The 23,171-nt window shown below is 45.9% G+C and overlaps 1 protein-coding gene across 1 annotated transcript in view; it reads right to left on the bottom strand.

The window, feature by feature from the left end:
- Window positions 1–1,917: 1,917 nt before the first annotated feature.
- LOC121290471 (lysosome membrane protein 2-like) overlaps window positions 1,918–23,171 on the bottom strand; it is an 87,684-nt gene continuing 66,430 nt past the window's right edge. The window contains exons 8-10 of the mRNA XM_041210910.1: window positions 16,537–16,706; window positions 5,408–5,526; window positions 1,918–1,995 (exon numbers count right to left, since the gene is read on the bottom strand). Of these exons, the coding sequence (XP_041066844.1) occupies window positions 1,918–1,995; window positions 5,408–5,526; window positions 16,537–16,706 (367 nt within the window). The remainder of the gene's footprint in view (window positions 1,996–5,407; window positions 5,527–16,536; window positions 16,707–23,171) is intronic.

Below are 23,171 nucleotides of genomic sequence, written 5' to 3'. Positions count from 1 at the left end.
AATTGGAAATATATCATTTTCTTTCACTGTTGCTGGGTCAAAATCCTGGAACTCCCTTCCTAACAGCACTGTGGGTGTACCTACACCACATGGACTGCAGCTGCTCAAGAAGGCAGCTCACCACCACCTTCTCAAGGGCAATTAGGGATGGGCAATACATGCTGGCCTGGTCAATGAAGCCCACATCCTGTAAAAGGAATAAAAAAAAGACAGAGTGGAGAGGAAACAACTGTTTCCCCTAGCTGAGGGCTCAATTACCAGGGGGCACAGATTTAAGGTTATTGGTAGAATGATTAGAGGGGACATGAGGAACGCTTTCTTCACCCAGAGGGTGGTGGGTGTTTGGAATTTGCCCCCTGGTTTGGTGATGGAGGCAGAAACACTCAACTCATTTAAAAGGCACCTGGATCTGCATCTGAAGTGCTGTAACCTGCAAGGATACAGACCGAGTGCTGAAAGGTGGGATCAGAATGGCAGCTAGTTTTTTATTTTTGCTTTTTTGGCCAGCATAGAGACAATGGGCTGAATGGCCTCTTTCTGTGCCATAACTTTTCTATGGTTCTAAATTGTCAACACAAGACCAACCTACCCATTAGACAGCTTCGAACAATCTCGTAGTAATAATCTCAGCGTCCACTGAGTGAACAGCAGTCTAGTCGATTATTAACGGTGCCCTTGACTGCTGTGGCCATGTCTGGCCCTAAAACCGGATGTAATTTATTATGTGCACCATTTACTGCCTATAAAATTATACAGGTTTGCATGTGCTTTGTATACTACACCACTGTCATGTGCTTACAGGACAAATCTTGCTGGAAGTTAAGGATGTGTTAATGTTATATGCATCATTCAAGAACAAATTGACCAGCAGGTTCGGACAATGAAGAAATAAAATGTCAGCTATAAATCTCCACAACTTGCTGGGCAATGGAAACAATCGATATCTCATTCCTAGCCTACCCGTTAATTTGAAGAACTCACTGGGTTTGCACATTTATTCCCCAATAAATTTGATACAGCAAGATAGGACTGCAATAATTGTTAGTGTAATGCCAATCAATCTCTTCAGCCCAGAAAAAGAACAATGTCAACTGTTCAGTCTCATTTCTACCAGTAGCAAATTTTTCTTACAAATTATTAAAAAGTCAAATATTAAAATTTTGAATATTTTGAATATTTTTCTTACCTTTCTTTCTGTCTCTTTCCCTTTCTATATTTGTCTTTCTGAACCTGATTTGACTCTAATTTGGTTCTTTGCCCAGGCGCTCCTATTTCTTTCTTAGTCCTTAAATCTCATTGGCAGAGATAGACTGTTGACCCTGTTTTTCACTGAAGTCCCATATGTCCTATTGCCCTCAATGCGTCAGCCCTCACACCCAGCAAGTTATTAGGGAAGAAAGATTTTAGCTGAAGGATGCAGATAATACTCTAACTAATGAGCCAATTATGTGATGTCCCACTCCAGAAAATTGACCTATTGCACTTGAAAAGTACTTCATTCTAAAGTACTACATTTGATAAATCTGGAATATAAAGCTGGTGTCAGTAATGGTGATCATGAAATTGTCATCGATTGTTGTAAAAACCCATCTCATTCACTAATGTCCTTTGGGGAAGGAAATCTGCTGTCCTTACCCAGTTTGGCCTACATGTGACTCCAGACCCACAGCAATGTGGTTGGCTCTTAAATGCTCTCTGAAATGGCCCATCAAGCCACTCAGTTCAAGGGCAATTGGGGACGGGCAACAAATGCTGGCCTTGCCCAGTGACACCCACATCCCATGAAAGAATAAAGAAATTGTTTGAAACATTTTGGGATCTTGTAATAAATATAGCTGGAGGTTTACTTAATATAAACTTTTGCAATTGAGTCTTAAAATTCAAACAGTTGTTTTCCTAGAGAGTAAAATGTGGCACTTACACAATGTACTTTATCGCCTCTACATGAATATTGACCTGCATCCTCTTGGCTGCTCTGACAGGTAGACCGGTCATCTATGAATCAAGGAATCGCAAGGTTATTTTCCGCTAGATTGGTTCCTTTATCATTCATCTCTTTGTGAGTCAAGGTTTATGGGCACACAGGGGCACTGGCTGCTGCCAGAGGAAACAATCTGAAGGGGTTGGCAATGGTAAGCTGCAAGAGTTGGTCAAAGAAAGGGCATGATGAGTTGGGAAATGTGAGGGCAGGCAGGAAAGAGAGAGGGGCATCAATGAAAAGTGGGCAAGAGAAGGGACAGAGTGGGAGGCTGCCAAGGGAATTAGGCAGCTGTCAATGAAAATGTGGATGGGGCATGTAAGGAAGAAAACTTGCATTTATGTAGCACCTATCATGATCTCAGGACATCCCAAATCACTTCATAGTCGATATTTTTTAAATTATAGTTACCGATGTAGGAAATGCAGCAGCCAGTTTGAACACTGCAAGCTCCCACAAACAATGTTGAGATCACCCCTTCACGGTGCTGATTGAGGGATACGTGTTTGCCAGGACACACATGAGAACTCTCCTGCTCTTCTTTGCAGTAGTGCCACGGAATCTTTTAAACCCACCTGAGAGAGCAGATGGGGTTTAACATCCCATCCAAAAGGGCCACACCTTCTCAGCATTCGCTTTGATGATGTGCTCAAGGCTCTGGAGGTGGACTTCAGCCCACAGCTTCCTGATGCAGAGGAGGTGGGAGTGCTACCCTGGAGCCACAGCTGACACCACAGAAGAGGAGTTGGAGACTGCCAGGGATGACAAAGGAAGAATGGGCAGCAGGCAGCCACAAGGGATCAGGAATATTAGCTACAGCTGGGAGGTGGAAACCAGAAGCTCCCACTGCCTTCCTACTGAAAGAGGGATCTCAGTATATCGGAGGTTGAAGTTTGCAAGACAGAACCGATTATACTTACTTCTGGAGCTATTCTCAATGTTAAATGATGACATAAAAACATGACAAAAACTTATGGAAACTGGAAGTAAAGCTTTCAGACTGGAAGTGGATGCAATATATTTGTGTCTGAGTAAATATCCGGTGGGAAATCGATACAATATATAATCCTTAGATGATAATCGCTTAGAGGACAAGGATAATAGGAGCAAGGTGCAAGATTACATCAATTCTCATTCAAAGACATACGTTTGATCTTTATTGTATATAATACAATAACAACTTCTATTTATATATAGCCTTTATGTAGTAAAGTGTCGCAAGGTGCTTCACTGCATTATCAAATAAAATTTGACACCAAGCCACATAAGCTGATATTATGGCAGAGATTGTCAAAGAGGCTGGTCTTAAGGGTTGTCTCAAAAGAGAAAAGAGAGGTAGAGAGGTGTAGGGAGGGAATTCCAGAGATCATAGCACAGCCACCAATGGTGGAATGATCAGGGATGCTCAAGAGGCCAAAATTAGAAGCCCAGAGATCTCAGAGGGTTATGAGGCTGCAGGCGAATAGAGAAAGAGGGAGGGGGCGCAGTCATGGAGGGATTGGTAAACATGGATGAGAATTTTAAAATCCCAAGATGCTGTTTAATCGAGAGCCAGTGTAGGTCAGCGAGCACAGAGGTGAAAGGTGAGTTTAGGCACGGGCAGCAGAGTTTTGGATGGCCTGAAGCAGGGTAGAATGTGGGAGAGCAGGCAGGAGTGCATTGGAATATCCAAGCCTACAGGAAAAAAGAGGCATGAATGGAGGTTTCAACAGCACATGAGCTGAGGAAGGGGTGAAGTCAGGTGGTGTTACAGAGGAGAAAACAAGCTGTGTTAGTGACGATGCAGTTATGAGGTCCGAAACTCATCTTGGGACATCAAGGTTGCAAATAGTCTGGTTTAGCCTCAGACTGTTGTCAGGAAAGGGGTGAAGTTGGTAGTGAGGGAGTGAATAAGGGAGGTGAAGACAATGCCCTCAATTTTCCTGTGGTAGTGACGGTGAAGCAGGGTTTACCAGCATTACCCCACTGAAACTGACCACATCTTTGGGCGTTCATAGACGTGCAATTAAATATAGAAGTCCAATCAGTAATTCCAGGTTCCTCCAGACTGTGCTGTGTAGAGTTTCCCACTGACTTCTATCACCCCTGTAATCATAAACTGACAAGAACCCACTCTAACACTATTTTATTCTCCCTGTAAAAACCCAGGAAAAAGATACAGCTTGTTGAATGAGAACGAGAACAGAGGGCAGAGACTTAAAATAATTAGTGAAAGAAGCAAAAGCGATATGTGGAAAAGTTTCTTCACACAGCGAGTGTTCAGGATCTGGAATGCATTGCCTGACAGTGTGGTGGAGACAGCATCAATCGAGTGGTTAGGATCTGGAATGCACTGTCTGAGAGTGTGGTGGAGACAGCATCAATCGACTGGTTAGGATCTGGAATGCACTGTCTGAGAGTGTGGTGGAGGCAGGGTTAATCGAGTAGTTAAGATCTGGAATGCACTGTCTGAGAGTGTGGTGGAGACAGGATCAATCGAGTGGTAAGGATCTGGAATGCACTGTCTGAGAGTGTGGTGGAGACAGGATCAATCGAATGGTTAGGATCTGGAATGCACTGCCTGAGAGTGTGATGGAGACAGCATCAATTGAGTGGTTAGGATCTGGAAAGCACTATCTGAGAGTGTGGTGGAGGCAGGGTCAATTGAGTGGTTAGGATCTGGAATGCACTGCCGAGAGTGTGGTGGAGGCAGGGTCAACTGAAGCATTCCAAAGGGAATTATTAGACTGTTATCTGAAAAGGAAGAAAGTGCAGGGTTATGAGGAAAAGGTGGGAGAATAGCAGTAAGTGACTTACTCATTCAGAGAACCGGCACAGACAAAATGGGCCAAATGGCCTCCTCCTGCACTGGAATAATTCTGTGATTCCGTGAATGAGGTGAAATTGGGCGTTAAAAGGCAAATGAACTTCATAATTACGGCTGTAAACCTTTACTGGCCCTGAAAAGCTAATTCTATTTGCTGAACGTTAAATTTCTCCACAAGAAATAAAAATTCCACATTTTTAAAAAGATGCCTATATTTTTAAAAAATCTTTAAAAACCACTGTAGAGATCTCAAGAAGAGTGAGGAGAGGGCTTTGGGGAGATTTCAGTACACAATGCATTGTTGGAAAATGGAATACTTCATCACAGCCTGTGGCTGGGGCAGAGATCACTGCATCACTTAAAGAAAAGCTGGATAAATGTTTGAAGCAGAGGAGGTGAGTGGTTAGTTTAGGACTGTTGAAGTGAGGGTCCAGCACAAACATGATGGGGCCTAAATGGTCTCCTTCTGTGCAAAATCTTCCAGTTTTCTACGATTGTAAAGCTAGAGAAATCATACAGTTATCTGGCTTTTCATCCGAGAGGGGTGGCTTCAGGAGCTTCAATGTCATCTTTAGAGAAGTTTATGTAAAACACATATCGTACAAACGGTCAATTCCACTTACTGGCTCTATGTCAAGGAACGTTTGATGAGTTTCCATATCAGGTTTCATTCCACCTATGGCACTCACTAACCTCTGATCCCCATTGTAAAAATGAGGAAACGATATGAAAATAGGGGCTCCTGGCATTTCAAAACAAAGAGAAAAGAAGGGTTTATTTTTCAAAGAGAGATCAGTGGGTTCATTTTCGGTGAACATTGAATGGTGCAACGTGGAAGAAGCATGGGCTTAGAATGAGTGACTATTATTGGGCCCTTTGTAAATTAAACTCTGCCCACTGTGACCTCTAGAGAGGATTACACACACATGCGATGGAATCTTCCAGTCCTGCCAGCATCGAGAAGTTTGGTGGGAGACCATAGATCAGTTTCTTGAGATAAAAGCAAAATACTGCAGATGCTGGAAATCTAGAAATAAAACAAAAGTACCTGGAAAAGCTCAGCAGGTCTGACAGCATCTGCGGATAGGGATACAGTTGACATTTCGAGTCCATATGACCCTTCATCAGAAAAAAATTATTTTTTAGTTCTGATGAAGTGTCAGATGGACTCAAAAAGTCAACTGTATCCCTCTCTGCAGATGCTGTCAGACCTGCTGAGTTTTTCCAGTTTCTTGAAATGTTGGGATGAACTGTTGGAATTCTGTTCTCGAGACTTTAACAGCAGATTATAGGTCGAGCAGGATGAACAATATCGGGAAGCCCTTTTGCATTCATTAGCATCTCGTGCTTACTCATTAAAAGGCCACCTCGCTGGGATTAAATTCCACCTCTAAGTTAACTACCCTGCCAATGAGAAATTAAAATGTTCACTTTTATGACTGTGGCGTGCACCTGGTGAGGAAGGCTTCTTCCATGATGAAGGGTGGGTTGCTGCTGCATTGTCCTCTTTGGGGGGTGTCTGGAAATGCTCAAGCCGATGTTTGAGAGCTGGTGGTGGCGGTGCACGTTGTATGGAGGGTGACCAAGGAAGGGAGGAAGGGTTAGTGGGGAAGGGTGGAGTAGTGACCGGGAAAAACATGGCACCCGGACCTCCAACCCCGTGAGGTAATGGTGGGCATGGCGACATCTGTGAGTGAGCTCCTTACATTTGCATATATAATCAGCTGATCAATGCTAGGTCATGTGTGATCAACTGTCCTGCTCCCCAGCGGAAATCACTCCCAGTTCCGCGCCCGCCATTGAGCTTGGGCAGAATCTTCCATTCTGAAGTCGATGTTTCCTGAGTCTGTTCAGTTGTATAGCCATTGACACAGGCATAGATGTAACAGCAGTGTAACATCGATATAAGCAGCTGAACTACCAGGAAATTACTGTGTACCGACAGACCTGGGCAACAGACATACAAGACAGCAACATTACCTGCATCACTAGCTTTACTGCTCAGTCTAAACAACATCCCTAGCATAATGATAAAATATGAAAGGCTTGCAATTATATAGCACTTTTCACAACCACCAGATGTCTCAAAGCACTTTACAGCCAGCAAAGTACTTTTTGAAGTGTAGCCCCTGTTGTAATGTGGGAAGTGCATTAGCCAATTTGCACACAGCAAGCTCCCACAACCTGCAAATTGATTATGACCAGATAATCTGTTTAGCGATATTGATTGAGGGATAAGTATTGGCCAGGACACCAGGACACCCTGCTCTACATCAAAATAATGCCACGGGGTCTTTTATGTCTACCCGAGCTAGTAGCTGGTGCCTGGGTTTAACATCTCACCCCCGTTACAGCACCATCAACAAAGCAGCACTCCCTCAGCACCGCACTGGAGTCTCAGCCTTGATTTTTGTGCTCAAGCCCTGGAGTGGGACCTGAAGCAGCACCTTGAGACTCAGAGGTGAGAGTGTGAGCACTAGCAGTGTTACAAACAGTTGAAGGAATCTGAAGCCAGTGGATAGCAGATGATTGTAGCGTCCCTGTTAAAGACTTAGAGGCTTTCTCAGTGACACATGAGGCAGGCAAAGCATGTGCTTATATTTGTATCCATGGATAGTTTTTCCTGGGACAGGTCACTAGCCTTTCACTAGAGGCTATAGCTCAAGGGGATGCCACTCTGCATCAAGCATTGGCTGACCAGGAAACTCTCCCACTCTTACTGCCTGCCATATTGGGAGGATTTACCAGCTGATACTCAAACTGTTTGGCCTCATTATGAACAAACTTTCCATGGCCATCAAGCCCTGGAGAGGGATTCGAACCCCGAAGCTCTGATTCAGAGGCAGGGACAATAGCCACTGCACCACAAGACCTCCCACTGAAAACATTAAAATTCACTCATTCGGACCTCAAAGTCTGCTGAAACACATTGGGGGCAGGAAGTGCAGAGGCCAGGCTCTGCAGGTCACTTGAATTATTAGAGTCATAGAGTTATACAGCACAGAAATAGGCCCTTCAGCCCATCATCTTTATGCTGGCCATCAAGCATCTATCTATTCTAATGCTATTTTCCAGCAGTTGGCCTGTAGCTCTGTATGCTATGGCATTTCAAGTGTTCATCTAAATTCTTCTTAAATGTTGTGAGGGTTCCTGCCTCTACCACCCCCTCAGGCAGGGTGTTCCAGAATCCAACCATTCTCCAGGTGAACAAACCTTTCCTCAAATCCCCTCTAAGTCTTCTGCCCCTTACCTTAAATCTAGGCCCCCTGGTTATGGACACCTCTGTTAAGGGAGAAGTTTCTTCCTATCTACCCCATCTATGCCCCTCATAATTTTGTAAACCTCTATCAGGTTCCCCCCTCAGCCTTCTCTGCTCCAGGGAAAATAACCCCAGCCTATCCAGTCTCTCCTCATCCTGGTGATCCCCTCTGCACCCTCTCCAGTGCAATCATATCCTTCCTATAATGTGGTGACCAGAACTGCGCACAGTACTCCAGCTCTGGCCTAACTAGCATTTTATACAGCTCCAACATAACCTCCCTGCTCTTATATTCTATGCCTCGACTAATAAAGGCAAGTATGCCATATGCCTTCTTAACCACCTTATCTACCTGTGCTGCTGCCTTCAGGGATCTATTGGCATGTACACCAAGGTATCTGATCCTCTGTACTTCCTAGGGTCCTACCAGTCATTGTGTATTCTCTTGCCATGTTAGTTCTCCCAAAATGCATCACCTCACACTTCTCAGGATTAAATTCCATTTTCCACTGTTCTGCCCACCTTACCAGCCCATCTGTAATCTAAAGCTTTCCTCCTCACTATTTACGACATCACCAATTTTCATGTTATCTGCAAACGTACTGATCGTACCCCCTATATTCATGTCTAAATCATTAATGTGCATTACAAACAGCAAGAATCCCAGCACTGATCCCTGTGATACACCACTCGTCACAGGCTTCCAATCTCAAAAACAACCTTCCACCATCACCCTCTGCATCCTGCCACTAAGCCAATTTTGGATCCAATTTGCCAAAATGCCCTGGATCCCATGGGCTCTTACCTTCTTGACCATTCCCCCATCTGGGACCTTGTCAAAAGCCTTACAGAAGTCCATGTAGACTACATCAACTGCACTACCCTCATCTACACAACTAGTCACCTCCTAGAAAAATTCAGTCAAATTTGTTAAATATGATCTCCCTCTGACAAAGCCATGCTGACTATCCCCAGTTAATCCCTGCCTCTCCAGTTGGAGGTTAATCCTTTCCCTCAGAAATTTTTCCAATAGTTTCCCTACCACTGGTATTAGACTCACTGGCCCGTAATTACCTGGTTTATCCCTACTACCCTTCTTGAATAATGGTACTACATTCGCTGTCCTCCAGTCCTCTGGCACCTCTCCTGTAGCCAGAGGGGATTTGAAAATTAGTGTCAGATTAGTGCAATCTCCTCCCTTGCCTCACATAGCAGCCTAGGATACATCTCATCTGGGCCTAGGGATTTATCCACTTTTAAACCCACTAAAGCCACTAATACCTCCTCCCTCTCAATGCTAATTTGTTCAAGTATATCACAGTCCCCCTCTCTGATTTCTAAACCTACATTGTCCTCCATGGTGAACACAGATGAAAAATAATTATTTAAAACCTCACCTACGTGCTCTGGCTCCACACATGGATCACCACTTTGGTCCCTAATGGGCCCTACTCTTTCCCTGGCTATTCTCTTATCCTTAATATATTTATAAAATGCCGTGGGATTTTCCTTTACCTTGCCTGCCAGTGTTTTTCTCATGCCCCCTCTTTGCTCTCCTGATTACTTTTTTAAGTACCTTCCTACACTTTCTATACTCCTCTCAGGCTTCTGCTGTTTTCAGCCCTCTGTATCTGCCATAAGCCTTCTATTTTTCCTTATCCACTCCTCTATATCCCTTGACATCTAGGGTTCCCAGGGCATATTGGTTCTACCTTCACCTTTACAGGAACATGTTGGCCCTGAACTCTCACTATTTTCTTTTTGAATGACTCCCACTGGTCAGATGTAGACTTTCCTACAAGTAGCTGCTCCCAGTCCATTTTGTCCAGATCCTGTCTTATCAAATCAAAATCGGCCTTTCTCCCAATTCAGGACCTTAATTTCCGGTCCATCTTCGTCCTTTTCCATAACTACCTTAAATCTTATAGAGTTATGCTCATTATCCCCAAAATGCTTCCCCACTGACACTTCTACCAGTTGCCCGGCTTAATTCCCTAAGATTAGGTCCAGTACCGCCCCTTATCTTGTAGGACTTTCTACATGCTGTCTCCTGGATGCATTTTAAGAATTCTGCCCCCTCTGAGTTAATATTGTGGAAGTTGAAATCCCCTATTATTACCCTATTATTTTTACACTTCTCTGAGGTTTGCCTACATATCTGCTCCAACTCCCCTGACTGTTTGAAGGCCTATAGTACACTCCCAGCAAAGTGCTTGTCCCCTTTTTGTTTTTAAGTTCTATCCGTATGGCCTCATTTGGGGAACCTTTTAAGATATCATCCCTCCTTACTTCAATAATTGACTCCTTGATCAATAGTGCAATGCCGCCTCCTCTCTTATACCTCCCTCCACCACCTGGAGATGCCTGAAGATTCTATACCCTGGAATATTGAGTTGCCAGTCCTGCCTTCCCTTAACCATGTCTCTGTGATAGCAACAATATCATATTCCCATGTGTTAATCAACACCCTCAATTCACCTGTCTTACTCCATGTGTTAAAATAGATGCAATCCAGCCTTGCATTATTGCCTTGTGCCTCAACAGGTCTATATTTGCTCCGCCTTCCAGGCTGACTTAGTTTCTCTTCTATATTTGGCTGTGTTTCACCCCCTACTGTACCTCCACTCCGTCACCTGGATGGAAGGTGTCACTGGACTGACTCACAACCCCCTCACCCGCAGGACTGGCCCCAACGTGATCCTTCACTCCCAGGCCTGACCCTGACACAACTCCATCATCCCCAGGACTGACCCCAACATGATGCCCTCACCCCCAGGATTGACCCGACACAATCCTCTCAACCCCAGGACTGACACCAGCACAGACAACCACAACCTGAGGACTGACCTCAACCTGATCACATCACCCTGAGGACTGACCTCAACCTGATCACCTCACCCAGGGGCTGCTGAGTGCTGAGGCAGGCTGGATAAAAGGCCTGCCTCAGTTCTCTGGGACTTCATTCCAGATATTTTCTTAAATATTAGGCCCTTGAGCCATCACCCCCTCACCTCCCCACCCAATCCCCATGCCCATACATGCCAACTCATGCCAACCTATGCCTCCCACCCTCACCATGGCCCCTTATAACATATATACCAACTTAGTGCCAATTCATGATGCCCAGCTAACCTCATGGCCCCTTGCAGTCTCGATGCCAACTCGTAGCCCCAAACCCACCACTAAATTCTCCTGTCAATTCGACAGGTCAGTGTTCAGCAAAAAAGACCAGTTTACAGTCTAATTTGACGTTATGTGACGTTAGACCAAGTCTCGATTTGAATAACCGATTGCAAATACTACATATGAAGTCAGTGTTGGAGGGATGGATGGAGGTATTGGCTTTGCACTGTGCTCCCTTGTCCTGAAGGCACTTGACTCTGTTCTCCTCAAATGTCAAAATCACTTGATAACAGAGACTTCTCCATTTGGGTCTGTCCAAGGTTGTTTTCTTTCCTGTGTATTGGGATCCAGTTTGCAAGCTCTGAGCTTGGCTTTCAGATTGTCTTTATATCTGAATTTGGGACATCCTATAGTGCTGGTTCCCATGCCCAGATGGCGGTAGAGTATTAGAGTATTAACTTTAGTATGTGGGAATCCTCCACTGAAAGCACATGACTGGCCCAGAGAAGCTGAGCTCTGATGAGCATGCTCCCAATGCTAAGATTGCAGCACTTTGAATGAGCCTCAGTGTTGGGGATTTTGTCCTGATGTCACAAATAGATCTCAGACAGTGAAGACGGAATGCTTCTAGTTGTTTTGTGTGATGCTGGTAGGTTGTCCAAGTCGCACACCCAAAAATGTAAGAGCCAATGGCTGGTAGACCGTGATCTTTGTTCTGAGACAAACTCCTTCCAAAGTCTGTGAGTGAACCTGCCAAACGCTGAGCTTGCTTTTGTCAGGCAATGATTGATTTTGTCATCTGCCGTAGTGTTATTGGGGAGGATACTCCCAAGATAGTAAAACTGTACTGAACAGAAGGGTGTGTTGATAATGACTGTGGGATCTTGAAGTACGTGACCAGAGGTGGGTTGATACAAGATCTCTGTCTTCTTCAGATGTATTGTCAGCCAAAGTGTTCTGAGGCTAGGTCAAAGTGATCAACAGGAGCTGAATGCCCTCTGGAGTACGTGCTATGAGCACACAGTCGTCTGCGAACAAGAGTTCACTCAGTAGTTGTTCAGTAACCTTTGTGCAAACTTAAGCCTTTGTAAGTTGAAGAGGTTGCTGTCTGTCCTATATTGAATGTGTACTTGTATGTCAAGATTTTTGAGTGTGTACCAGAGATGGGCGAGAAGTATATGGTAAACAGAGCTGGAGCCAATACACGGCCTTGCTTGGTGCTGTTGGTGACAGGAAAGGCATCTGATGATGTACCATTTAGTATCACACTGGTCATCGTACTATCGTGAAATGGGCGAATGACAATGGTCATCTTTTCAGGGCAGCTAAATTTGTACAGAACCTTCCACAGGTCTTCCCAGTTTACTATCAAAAGACTTGGACAGGCCAAAGAACTCCATATAGAGGTCCTTATTCTGTTCACGTGCTGCAAAGATCATGTCCACTGTTCCCCATCCTGCACAGAAGCTGCTCTGTAATTCTGGGTACACCGAGTCAATGAGGTGAGTGACGATCCTATTATGAATAACCCTCGCAAGAATTTTTCCTGCTCTTGACTGAAGTGACATTCCACGATGATTGTCAAGGATGGATTTGCTCCCTTCCTGTCTGTAGAGAAGAGTTATGGAGGCATCCTTGTAGTCTTAGGGCTCAGTGCCCTGCTTCCAGATGGGGCAGAAGAGACCAGTGAGTTCCCTAACCATCTGAGTCCCTCCGTACTTGGATACTTCAGGTGAAGTATCATTAGCTCCTGTGACTTGCCCATAGAAAGCTGCTTTGTGACCTTTGTGACTTCTGCTTAAGAAAGGTGGAGAGCAAGCTTTTCCAGAGTGTGGTGCTGTGGAAGTGACTCAATGGTACCATTGTACACTGTGGATTGTTGATTTGTGAGGTTGCTGAAGTGCTCTGCCCAATGAGAGAGAATCTCGTGCCTCTTTATTAGGAGCCGATTGTCATCTGCTGAAGGGATGGGCGTTCATTGGTTTTGGGGTCATAGACCGATCGCAGACTTTCATGTAGAGCCTCCAGGTCATTTTTATCAGCAGCTGCTCAAAGCTCATCAGCCTTGTTTTCCCATCATCGGTTCTTCATCTCTCTCAGTTTGGCTGCAGCATGTGTTTAGCACGATGGTATCTGGGTTTCTTGCTGCTGATTTCTTGTCAGGGATGGAAGATCTGTGAGTGTCGTCCACTTTGTCTGCAAGTCTTGGTCGATGCTGAGGAACAGTCTTGGTGCTTCTGTTTAATGAATTCTAGCACCTCAGATGCTGCACTGTAAGTAACATCCTTTAACTTTTTCCAAGAATCTTCAATGACAATATTGTCCTCGGGGACATCAGCTACTCCTGTGGCTAGTTTGTGTTCCAGTTTCTTATCTCTTGGCCGTGTCTTTAAGAACAGTTACATCAAGCTTCCTTTGTGGCTTGACTCTGTGCCAAAGCATCTTAGATTTTATCTTCAAAGACACAATACACCTGACAATACTCAGACCAGCATTCTGCTCCTCTTAAGGAGCGGGTAGAATGAACATCCTTGCGATCTCTCTGTTGTTCCATAATATGGTCCAACATGTATCAGTGTTTGGATCTGCTTTTGGATCTGCAGTTTGCCTGCTTACTAGAAAACTGTGTTTGCAAGGGTTAGGGCAAACTCACTGCGCTCAGAGAGAAGGAGCTGGCCATTGGAGTTGGCTCTGCCAGTACGGTGTTGTCCGAGTACTCCTCACCCTGTATTACAGTCTGTACCCACACAGGCACTGAAATCACCAAGGGTAATGAGTTTGTCTTGGTGGGTACCCTCCTAATTATCTTGCTGAGGTCATTATAGAATGCTCATTTGACTTCGTCTGTATGTATCTTTGTTGGAGCATTGGCACAAAGGAGTGTTACATGTTGGTTATTGGCAAGATTTAAACAAAGAACCATGAGTTGACCACTGATCCCCACAGGAGGTGAATCGATCTTGTTTGCCAGTTTAGGTCAAATGGAAAAGCCCACATCTGAGTGTTGACGCTGGTCCTTGGACTGGCCAGTCCAGTAGAATGTGTAGCCTGCACCAACCTCCTCAAGTTGAGACTCCTCAGTGAGCCTTGTTTCACTCAGGGCAGCGAGGTTGATGTTGTACTTGCCCAGCATTCTGGCTATGAGGGACATCCTGCACTCTGATCTCATAATGTTGGCTAGAAGTGTTCTGACGTTCCATGGACTGAGCTTCATATGATGACTTGTTTTTTATATTTCAATCGCGGTGAATGGATGACCAGCCAGGAGCGGTAACCTGTTAGGTGCAGGGAGAACAGGCTGTGTTTAGGGTTCCTTCTCTTCCCCTTCCCTGGATTGGGGACAGCATCACTGTACCTGAAAAGATCTGCTCTGTCACCTCAGGAGGATACGAGCGCCACATCTGCCCTGATCTGTGGAGAGAGACCATTACCCTGAAACTACCTGTGTGCAGGATTATGACTGAAAACCACCAGCAGCATCCTCTACCTGTCTCCATTGTCACAGGGCTTGGTGTGTCTGATGTTTTGGTTGAGAACTCGCTGAACAACCTGTACGTTGAGTATATTGAAGCGGGTGGGGTTTGTCAGAGCCTCCTCCACTCCCTCGTCCGAGGCAGCTGATACTACACTGGTACAATGTACGCCACAAGCATAGCAGCTGAAAGGATGCAGGTTTGATTTTGGAGTTATCATTATCCTAGATGAGCAGCTGAGAGGCTGAAGAGCCTCATCTACCCTTGACATTGCTGCCCTGTCCATTGGCAGTATTTGTGACCTACCGCACTGTCAGCTGACGTGTACCTCACTAGTTAACCCATAGCTGGGAGCTTGGAAATCAGAGTTACCTTCTCCTAGGCAGACTGTTAATTAAGGCTGATGAACCCTACCAACCTGGAGCTGTCTGGCTTAGACGTGCAAACACCCACCTGCCCACAATTATAAACAGGGATCAGAGCATGAAGCCGGGCAGTAGGAGTTTGATTAGGAGAGACCATTTGAGACACTGACCATATGGGATTTTTTGTGGATGAAAAGTATCTCGACTCTAATCATCATCCCGATCCTTCCTAACACTTTGGTACCCCACCCGCCACCCTTTGCCCTTATACCTAATATCCATCATGGCAGACCTCAGGTGACATGCTGAGATGAAATAAAATAAAGATCTAAATATCTATTACATAGTTAACTATATATTAAAAAAAACACTCTAACCCATTCAATATAATTAAATTCCCTCAAGTACCTCAGTCCCTATAAAAATAAACATTTGTATTCGTAACCCCACATCAAAGACAGCTCTTTAATAACCTCTTTGAGTTGTCAATCAAACTGTGAACTTACATCCTCCAATGCTATAATGATAACACTTTTGGTTATGCCAACAAATAGTTATTGAAACTGTGAGAACAGAGTTTTCTCAATTCACACGCAGGCAAACAGCTTTTTTTCAATTTTTAAAGGGAAGGATATTTAAATAACTTGACAGCTTGACAATTCTACATACCTCATCCAATACCCAGTTCAGGGCTGCTGCAGGAAACTCCACATCCTCAGCAAGACATCACACTGCTCAGCACACTGCTTACAGCTCGTCACTTATCCTTCCCATTTCATCTCTGCCCCCCATTGGGCATCAGCACAATCCTCATTCTCTGAACCTAAGTCTCTCTCACTAGGCTTTCACTACATACTCTGGTGAAGGGACTCTTCAATAGGATACCTTACACTATAGATCGCCAGCTGCCCACACCCCCCCCCCCCCCCACCCCCAGTAATTACCTACATGCACATCTTGAAAACGCCATCCTTCCATTTAGCAACCTAGATTTCTCCATTTGAAAAAAACATATGAGCCTGTAGGCACACAGCAAGATCCCACAAACAGCAATATGAAAATGACCGGATAATCCATTTTAGTTGGTTGGTTGGTAATGTTGGTTGAAGAATACATATCAGCCAGGGCATTAGGTTAACTCCACTGCTCATCTTCAAAGGAAGACTATGGGATCTTTTACAACTACCTGAGCGAGCAGACAAGGTTTATGTCTCACCTGAAAGACAGCACCTCTGACAGCACAGCACTCTCTCAGAGCTGCACTGGGACTGCCAGTCTTGATTTTTATGGGACTTGAACCCATAATCTTTTAACCCAGGGGTGTGCTACTAATTAAGCCACAGCTGTCACAACTTCGCCTCTCCACGCTTGACCACTTGGGCCAGATGGCTTGTTTCTGTATAATGCTCTGTCAGTGCTAAGGGAACAATTATGTGCTTGTGGGAATTCCTAAACCATTCAATCTTTAGAAGGTGTAAAAAGCAGATTGTGGTGCCAGTGCCCTGGAGTGGAAGAGAATTCCAATGCTCCACCTTGTCTGCAGATGCTGATGTTTAGAACCCCTGACATAGGGCAGATTCCCCCTGGACAACATCCTTGATTACTCGGATGGTCATTTTCAAAAGCCTCTTTTGGAAGGAGAAATCGATATGCGCTGATTCCTTGCACTTCCAGCTCCTTTTCAAACAACAGATAGAATGACCTGGATGAAGCAAGAACAGTTAAAAGTCATTTTTTTGTTCAAAGCTGTTAAGTTGCCTCCCACTCTTCTCCACTTCTCCCTTCCCTCTGCCCCTCCCCTCCACTCCACCTGATCCGCTCGTCCCCTCCCCTCCCTCCTCCTGACCCTCTCCCCTCTCTCCCTCCACTCTATCTGCTCTCCCTCTCCTTCCTCAAAACCCCCTCCATTTTACTCTGACTGCTCTTCCTTTACATCCTCCCCTGCCTCAGGTATGTAATATCCTGAAGAATTCAGGATATTGCTCTGCAGCCTTGCAGTGTTCTGACCAGTGCAGCCTAATCGGGTAAATTGTGCTGTTAAAGGAGGGAGGGGAGGGGAACGAGAAGATCAGGTGGAGTGGAGGGGAAGGGCAGGGGGTGGAGGGGAGAAGTGGAGGAGAGGGGGTGGCAACTTAACAATGCCTTGGAGGGTGGTTAGTATATATGGCACTCAGAGGTGTGAGATGCATAGTGCGAAATGGCACAAGTCCCTGCACCTACCAAGGGTGGGAGATGTGTCCAGGTACCTTTGTGTACCTCAAGCTGGCTCTCCTTGGGGTGTGTTGCGAGGCTGGAATGGTGCAGCAGGTAGAGGATGTTCGAATGAATGCACTTGTGTCCTGTGAAGATTGATGTGTTTTTTATATTTTGGGAATATGGTGGTATTCTGAAAAGAAGGGTCTGAGTGTGTGTGTGTGTGTGTGTGTGTGCGTGTGTATATAAGAGTGTGTGTGTATGTGCGTGTATATGTGCATGTGTGCGTGCATGAGTGATTAATTAAACTGGGGAAGGTTAGTAAAGACAGCTTGTCTCTGGGAACTGAGGGATGAAAGGTAAAGGGGCTAGATGCACGCATTTGTAATGCAAGTCCATGGTGAAGTTGGATTTTCACGTAAATAAGTTGGGTTTTAAAATTTGCATTAGGTGATAAGTCGGGACTTGACTTTCAGCTGTTAAATTTCAAAGGCGAGTTTGAGAGACTTTTACAACTTTCAAAGGTTTCATAAGTAAAAAAGGGAAGATTATTACATTTTATTTGATCCAAAAGTGGAGACAATAGGAAAACATGAAAGATTTCTATATATGGAAAAGTTGAGTTAAAAGAGGTGATTGAGACAATGGAATCTAAAATGAAAGGGGAAAAGGATATTTAAGGAAGGATGTTTGTTGTGTTGTTGTCACTGTGCGGAGGAGATGTCCTGAGACCAGATCTGTGCTGGGAGAAGATGAGAAAAGTTATAAATTTGAAGCAGCCATCAGGTTTTCAAGCCAGAGAAATCTTTGTTTCCAGAAAGCAGCCTCTTCCTGAACCTTGCTTTTGGGTTTCCACAGCAGAGACTGAGAAATCATGTGGTGTACCTTTGCTAAAGGATAAGAGTCTTTGCCTTTGATTTTTATAGTTAAAAATCTATAAGGGAGCTATTGTCAAGTAGTTCACTTGTGCATTCTGACCAAGTGGGTTTTTTAGGGGACACTTCTTAAAAATGTTTCAACTGTGTAACTTTAATTTTCTGTGCCAAAGTTTTTTTTCTTCTTGTTAATAATTCTTTTAATTTTAAAATCCTAAAAATGTTGCTGGGATTTGATACTTTTGGGTTCAGTAGTTCTTTCCCTCATTTTCAAAGTACAAAAGAAAGAGTTATGATCAGTAAAACAAGTTTCCCTCTGAGATTTGGCTTGCTCAGTGAATAACATCAGCTGTGGCTGTAACAGTCCATACAGAAGAGAAGCCATAATGTGCTGGAGCACACACACACAGGTGATGGGGTGCCCAACATCCTGATCCTCTCCAGATATCCTGGACATGAAATGCGAGGAGCAAGGTCCACAGGGCTCAGAGAGGCTGGGGTCTCAGAGGGCAGTAAGAGTGCAGTGGGCAGATGAGAGATTGGGAGAGTGTGCAAGAAGGACAGGGTCATGGCATCTCCAATGTGAATTTCAAATCCAGAGTACTTATTGCCTGTCTGATCACGATGCCTCAGTGAGGCATATGTCCATTGTGGAAAGCAACCATCATACTTGCACCGTCACTTAGTGATGATGTCCCTAACTGACATATTCTGTTCCTTTCTCAGAAGCACCATCCTCACGACACACCGCTGACCCCAAGATCCCCCACTTTGACACCCAAGGAGGAGCGACTGATGCACCCGGGTCACATCTGCACCCTGCACCAAGAATCAGCACAGATGTGGGTGTGTTGGTGGGCAATAGTGTGTTGGCTCAGTTTGTGATGCACTGTGGTGAGGGCACCAAGATGCAGCACTCGCCAGCGGGAATTTACGGCACAAAAACACAAGAGGTGTTGTCATGGGTGATATTACTTCAGTTGAAAATATGTTCTATGTTCAAATTGTGTAAACATGACCACCAGTTAAAGATGTTATGATGTTTCATGGTCTGAATGTGTTTTATGTTTCTCATAGGTATTGGGTATGGCAGTGGTTTGTGAAAGAGGGCAAGGGCTGCAAACTTTATTTCTGAGCTAGTTAGTTGACATAAGGCTTACAGGACAGCCTCAACAGGAATGTTCAGAAAGGAGGCGTCACCCTTGCCCTCACTTTCAAACCATGCCTTGGATGCCGAGCTGAATGAACGGAGAATCAAAGCCTCCCTGGTCTCCTGCCTCCCACAAGGTTCATCACTTCTGCAGCCACATCGTCTCCCGGGGCCTCCTCCAGCTCCTCATCAGACCCATCAGTTGACTTATCCTCTGTGGCCTGTGGATCTGCCTCACTGTCTTCATCCTCCAAAAGGATCCCCTGGTCAGAGTCAAATTGTGCAGAGTGCAGCACACAGCGATAATACGTGAGACGTGCTCTGGAGGATATTGCAGTGCTGCCCCTGATTGGTCCAGACAGCGGAACCTCATCTTGAGCAGCCTCTCGATTACTGCCTTGTGGAGGCCTGACTCCTACTGTACCTTTCCTCCGCTTCTGTCCTTGAGCGGCGCGATGGGCCACCTTTTCAGGGGATAGCCTTTGTCATCCAGGAGCCAACCATCCAACCGAGCTGGAGCATCAAAGAGCCTTGGCACCTGGGAGCGCCGCAGGATGTAGGCATTATGAGAGCTGCCTGGACACCTGGTGTGTACCTGCAAAATCTGTGTCCTGTGGTCGCACACAATTTGGATGTTGATGGAGTGGAAATCCTTTCTGTTGACAAAGACACCCGGCTCACCCACTGGAGTCTTTATGGCCATATGCCTGCAATCTATGGTACCCTGGATGTGGGGAACCCCAGCAATTGTAGCGAAGCTTGGCTGGCTTCATCGGTCTGGAAATGAATGAAGCTTGTCACCTGTCTGAACAGAGTGTCAGTGACCAGCTTCACGCAGCTGTGGGCAGCAGGGTCGAGCGACACCACATAGATCACCCGCTGACCCTGGAAAGGAACCAGAGGCGAGAAAGTTCAGGGCCACTGTCACCTTCTGAGCCAATGGCATCGGGTGGCAACTGACACAGTTTGAAGTGCTCTCCGGGGCAATCTTGTGGCAAATGGAGGTCACAGTCTCCCTAAAGGGGCGGACCCTCCTTTGGCACTGGACCTCCGACCTGTCCAGGTAGCTGGAGCGCTGCCTGTAGACTCTCGCTGCAGGAAAGCGGTGTTTTCTGTGGGCCCTTCTGCCTTGGACTTCCTGCTGGCCCTACACCCCGTGAGGCTGCGCCTCTCTTCCCACAGGTCGCTCTCTGGGACTCTGCCTGCAGACACCAGCCCTCCTCTCCCTCTGGCCCTCTCCTCCTCAGATGAGGAGGAGATAGTCCCTCCAGTGGAGTAGACAATCCTCATTAGCTAGAGTGCAGGTGGTACAGGTTAATGCCCTGAAGGGTGCATTCGGCAGAAAGCCTCTAAGAAAGCTTGTGAACAAAGAGTCCTCCAGAAAACACAGAAATTGCAAATAACTCAGAAAAGCAGCTGGAACTAACTCTCACCCAAGCTCCTACATACTCACAGAGCCAGGCCACTGGTCACCTTATAGTTCACCCGAGGTTGAGTATGCATGAAAAACAAGATGGCTGCCTGCCCATGTGGCCCACGTGCCAACCCCAAAATCGCACGGGCCGCGTAAAATTCTAAACAATTGGTTTGTCAATGGCCTTAATTGCCCTTTTAATTGTTGGCGGGTGGTGCTTCTGACTCCCGTGCACACCTGCTGACTGTGGTGCAATGGCACGATGACATCAGGAAGTGTGGCCGACGCCTTGTCGCGCGATTTCACAGGAGTTTGGGTTGTCCACGTGCCCCATCAGGCCACATAAAATTCCCGCCCATGTCTCGGCCATCATCCATTCAGCTCACAAGACCCAGCCAATCGAGTCGCTGCTGACTCGAGGAGAAACATGCTGGGATCCCCGCACTCTGGTGTACGTCCATATTCAGCACACTGCCCAGCCAGGAGATACCCGATATTCATCTGAGGCAGTGCAGGTAGAAGCTGTGCAGTGGCTTATCTTGGTTTGCATAAGTTCTCCATGCTTCACTCCTGTAAGGGTGGGAGCTGAGAACAAAGCCTGGCGCACACAGAGCTTTGTATTTTCAGTAAGTTTGTTGTTCGGTCCATACTCGACTTCTCAACTTTGACATGCCAGCTGGGGCCTTGGCAATCCTGGTGCTGATTTCGGCATTGAGGGACAGGTGTTGATCCAAAGCATGTGAAGCTGTTGACAACCCCCAGAGTGAGGTTGTCAGTGTTGATGGAAGGTGGAGTCTGTGCCTTGTGGCCCAAGTCTTCCTGACACTGATTGTCAGTACATGCTCCTTGTAGGCTGGGAGAACAGATCTACAAGCTGCTGCAGGTGAGCGTCAGTGTAGGATGCCAGTGCAGCGTCATCAGCAAACAGTAACTCACCGACTAGGTCATTATGCACTTTGGACTAGGCACGCAGTCTTCCCAAGTTGAACAGCTATCTGTCGGCTATGGTTTATAGGTGGGACCCATATTTGAGTCACTGAGAGCATCCAGTAACAGCATAGAGAGAAATATACCAAAGAGAGTTGGCACCAGGACACAGCCCTGCTTTGCCCCACCGCTGACCTTGAAAGCCTCTGATGTTGCTCCATTGTAACTGATGAAGCTGTGAATGTTCTCATAGAATGAAGAAATGATGCCCAGGAGTCCAGGCAGGCAGCCTATTTTCCACAGCAGCTTAAAGAGCTTGATTGTGCTGATGTGATCGAAGGTCCTGATAGGGTCCATGAAGACAATGTAGAGTGGTCTGTGCTGTTCGTCACACTCAACCTGCAACTGCCAAAGTGAGAAAATTATGTCAACTGTCGACCTGCCAGCTCTGAAGCCACACTGAGAGTCAGGGCGTGATGCCAGGGTCGGCAATCTGGTCAGAGCATTGCGAGCAAAGACCTTCCCCACAAAGCATAACAAGATGTCTCGGTAATTGGTGCAGTCACTGTGATCCACTTTCTTTTTGCACAGGTGACTGTGTTTGCAGCATACCTGCCTTGAGGCACAAATCTTCCCTCCCAAGTTCCTGGAGATATTGCAGTAGTGCTAGTTTTCCACTTTTGATGATTTCAGGCGGAGTGCCATCATTTCCAGGGGATTTACCACTGGCAGGACAGCCAATGGCCTTGTTGAACTGTCTATGGTGAGCTCGCTGTCCAGCTCCAGGAAAGTCTGGAATAGCCTGAGAGCCTCTTCAGTGACAATGTTCTCCATTGTGTAGAGTTCGAGATAGTGCTGCACCCACCTTTCCATCTGCTTTCTCAGTTCAGTGATGATCATCCCTGTCTTTGTCTTCATGGAGGCTGATTTGGTTGCTGCTGGGCCTGTTGCTTTTTAATTCCTTCATACATCCTTCGAGTATCCTTGGGTTCAGCAGCAAATTGTTTGGTGCTGCAGAGTTTCACCAGTGCTGACTGCAGCAGCGCTGAGCAGGCTGCTTGGACTTGTCCCTGGCAGCTCTGATAACATTCAGGTTTTCGTTGCTGGGGACTTGTTTGTAGTTCATGAGGGCTCTCTCAGCTGCAGTAACTGGCTCCATTTCAGTCCAATAAACTTCAAAATAGTCAGCATTCCTTCAATCTCTCTTCCCGTAAGCAGCGAGTGCAGAGTTATAGATGGTATTGCACTAATGATCCCACTTTGACACCCACTCTGGCCTTGGGCCTAGTTGACTGAAGGAGCCTGTTGAGGGATGTTGAGGAGCTGCTGGGTCCATTTTGGGTCAGTAGTTCAGCAAGTGTGGATCCAAGGATGCCCTTTCTTCTCCGAGTATACTTTCCTTGGCTGAAGCCTGATCTTGTTGCACACCAGGGAGTGGCCAGTGTCACAGTCAGCACTGTGTTAGATACGAGTGATGAGGGCGCTGCTGAGGGCGGTGTGTCTGGTGATGGTGAGATTGAGCTGGTGCTAGTGGTGTGACCTTGGATGTCACCAGGACATCTTGTGACACAGCTTGGTTTGGAAGCAGCTATTTCTCACACTGAATCC

Source organism: Carcharodon carcharias, chromosome 18 (assembly GCF_017639515.1).
Source record: "Carcharodon carcharias isolate sCarCar2 chromosome 18, sCarCar2.pri, whole genome shotgun sequence".
Classification (NCBI taxonomy): Eukaryota; Metazoa; Chordata; class Chondrichthyes; order Lamniformes; family Lamnidae; genus Carcharodon; species Carcharodon carcharias.
Note: the sequence above shows the minus strand (reverse complement) of the source record. Positions and strands in the feature narration are given on the sequence as shown.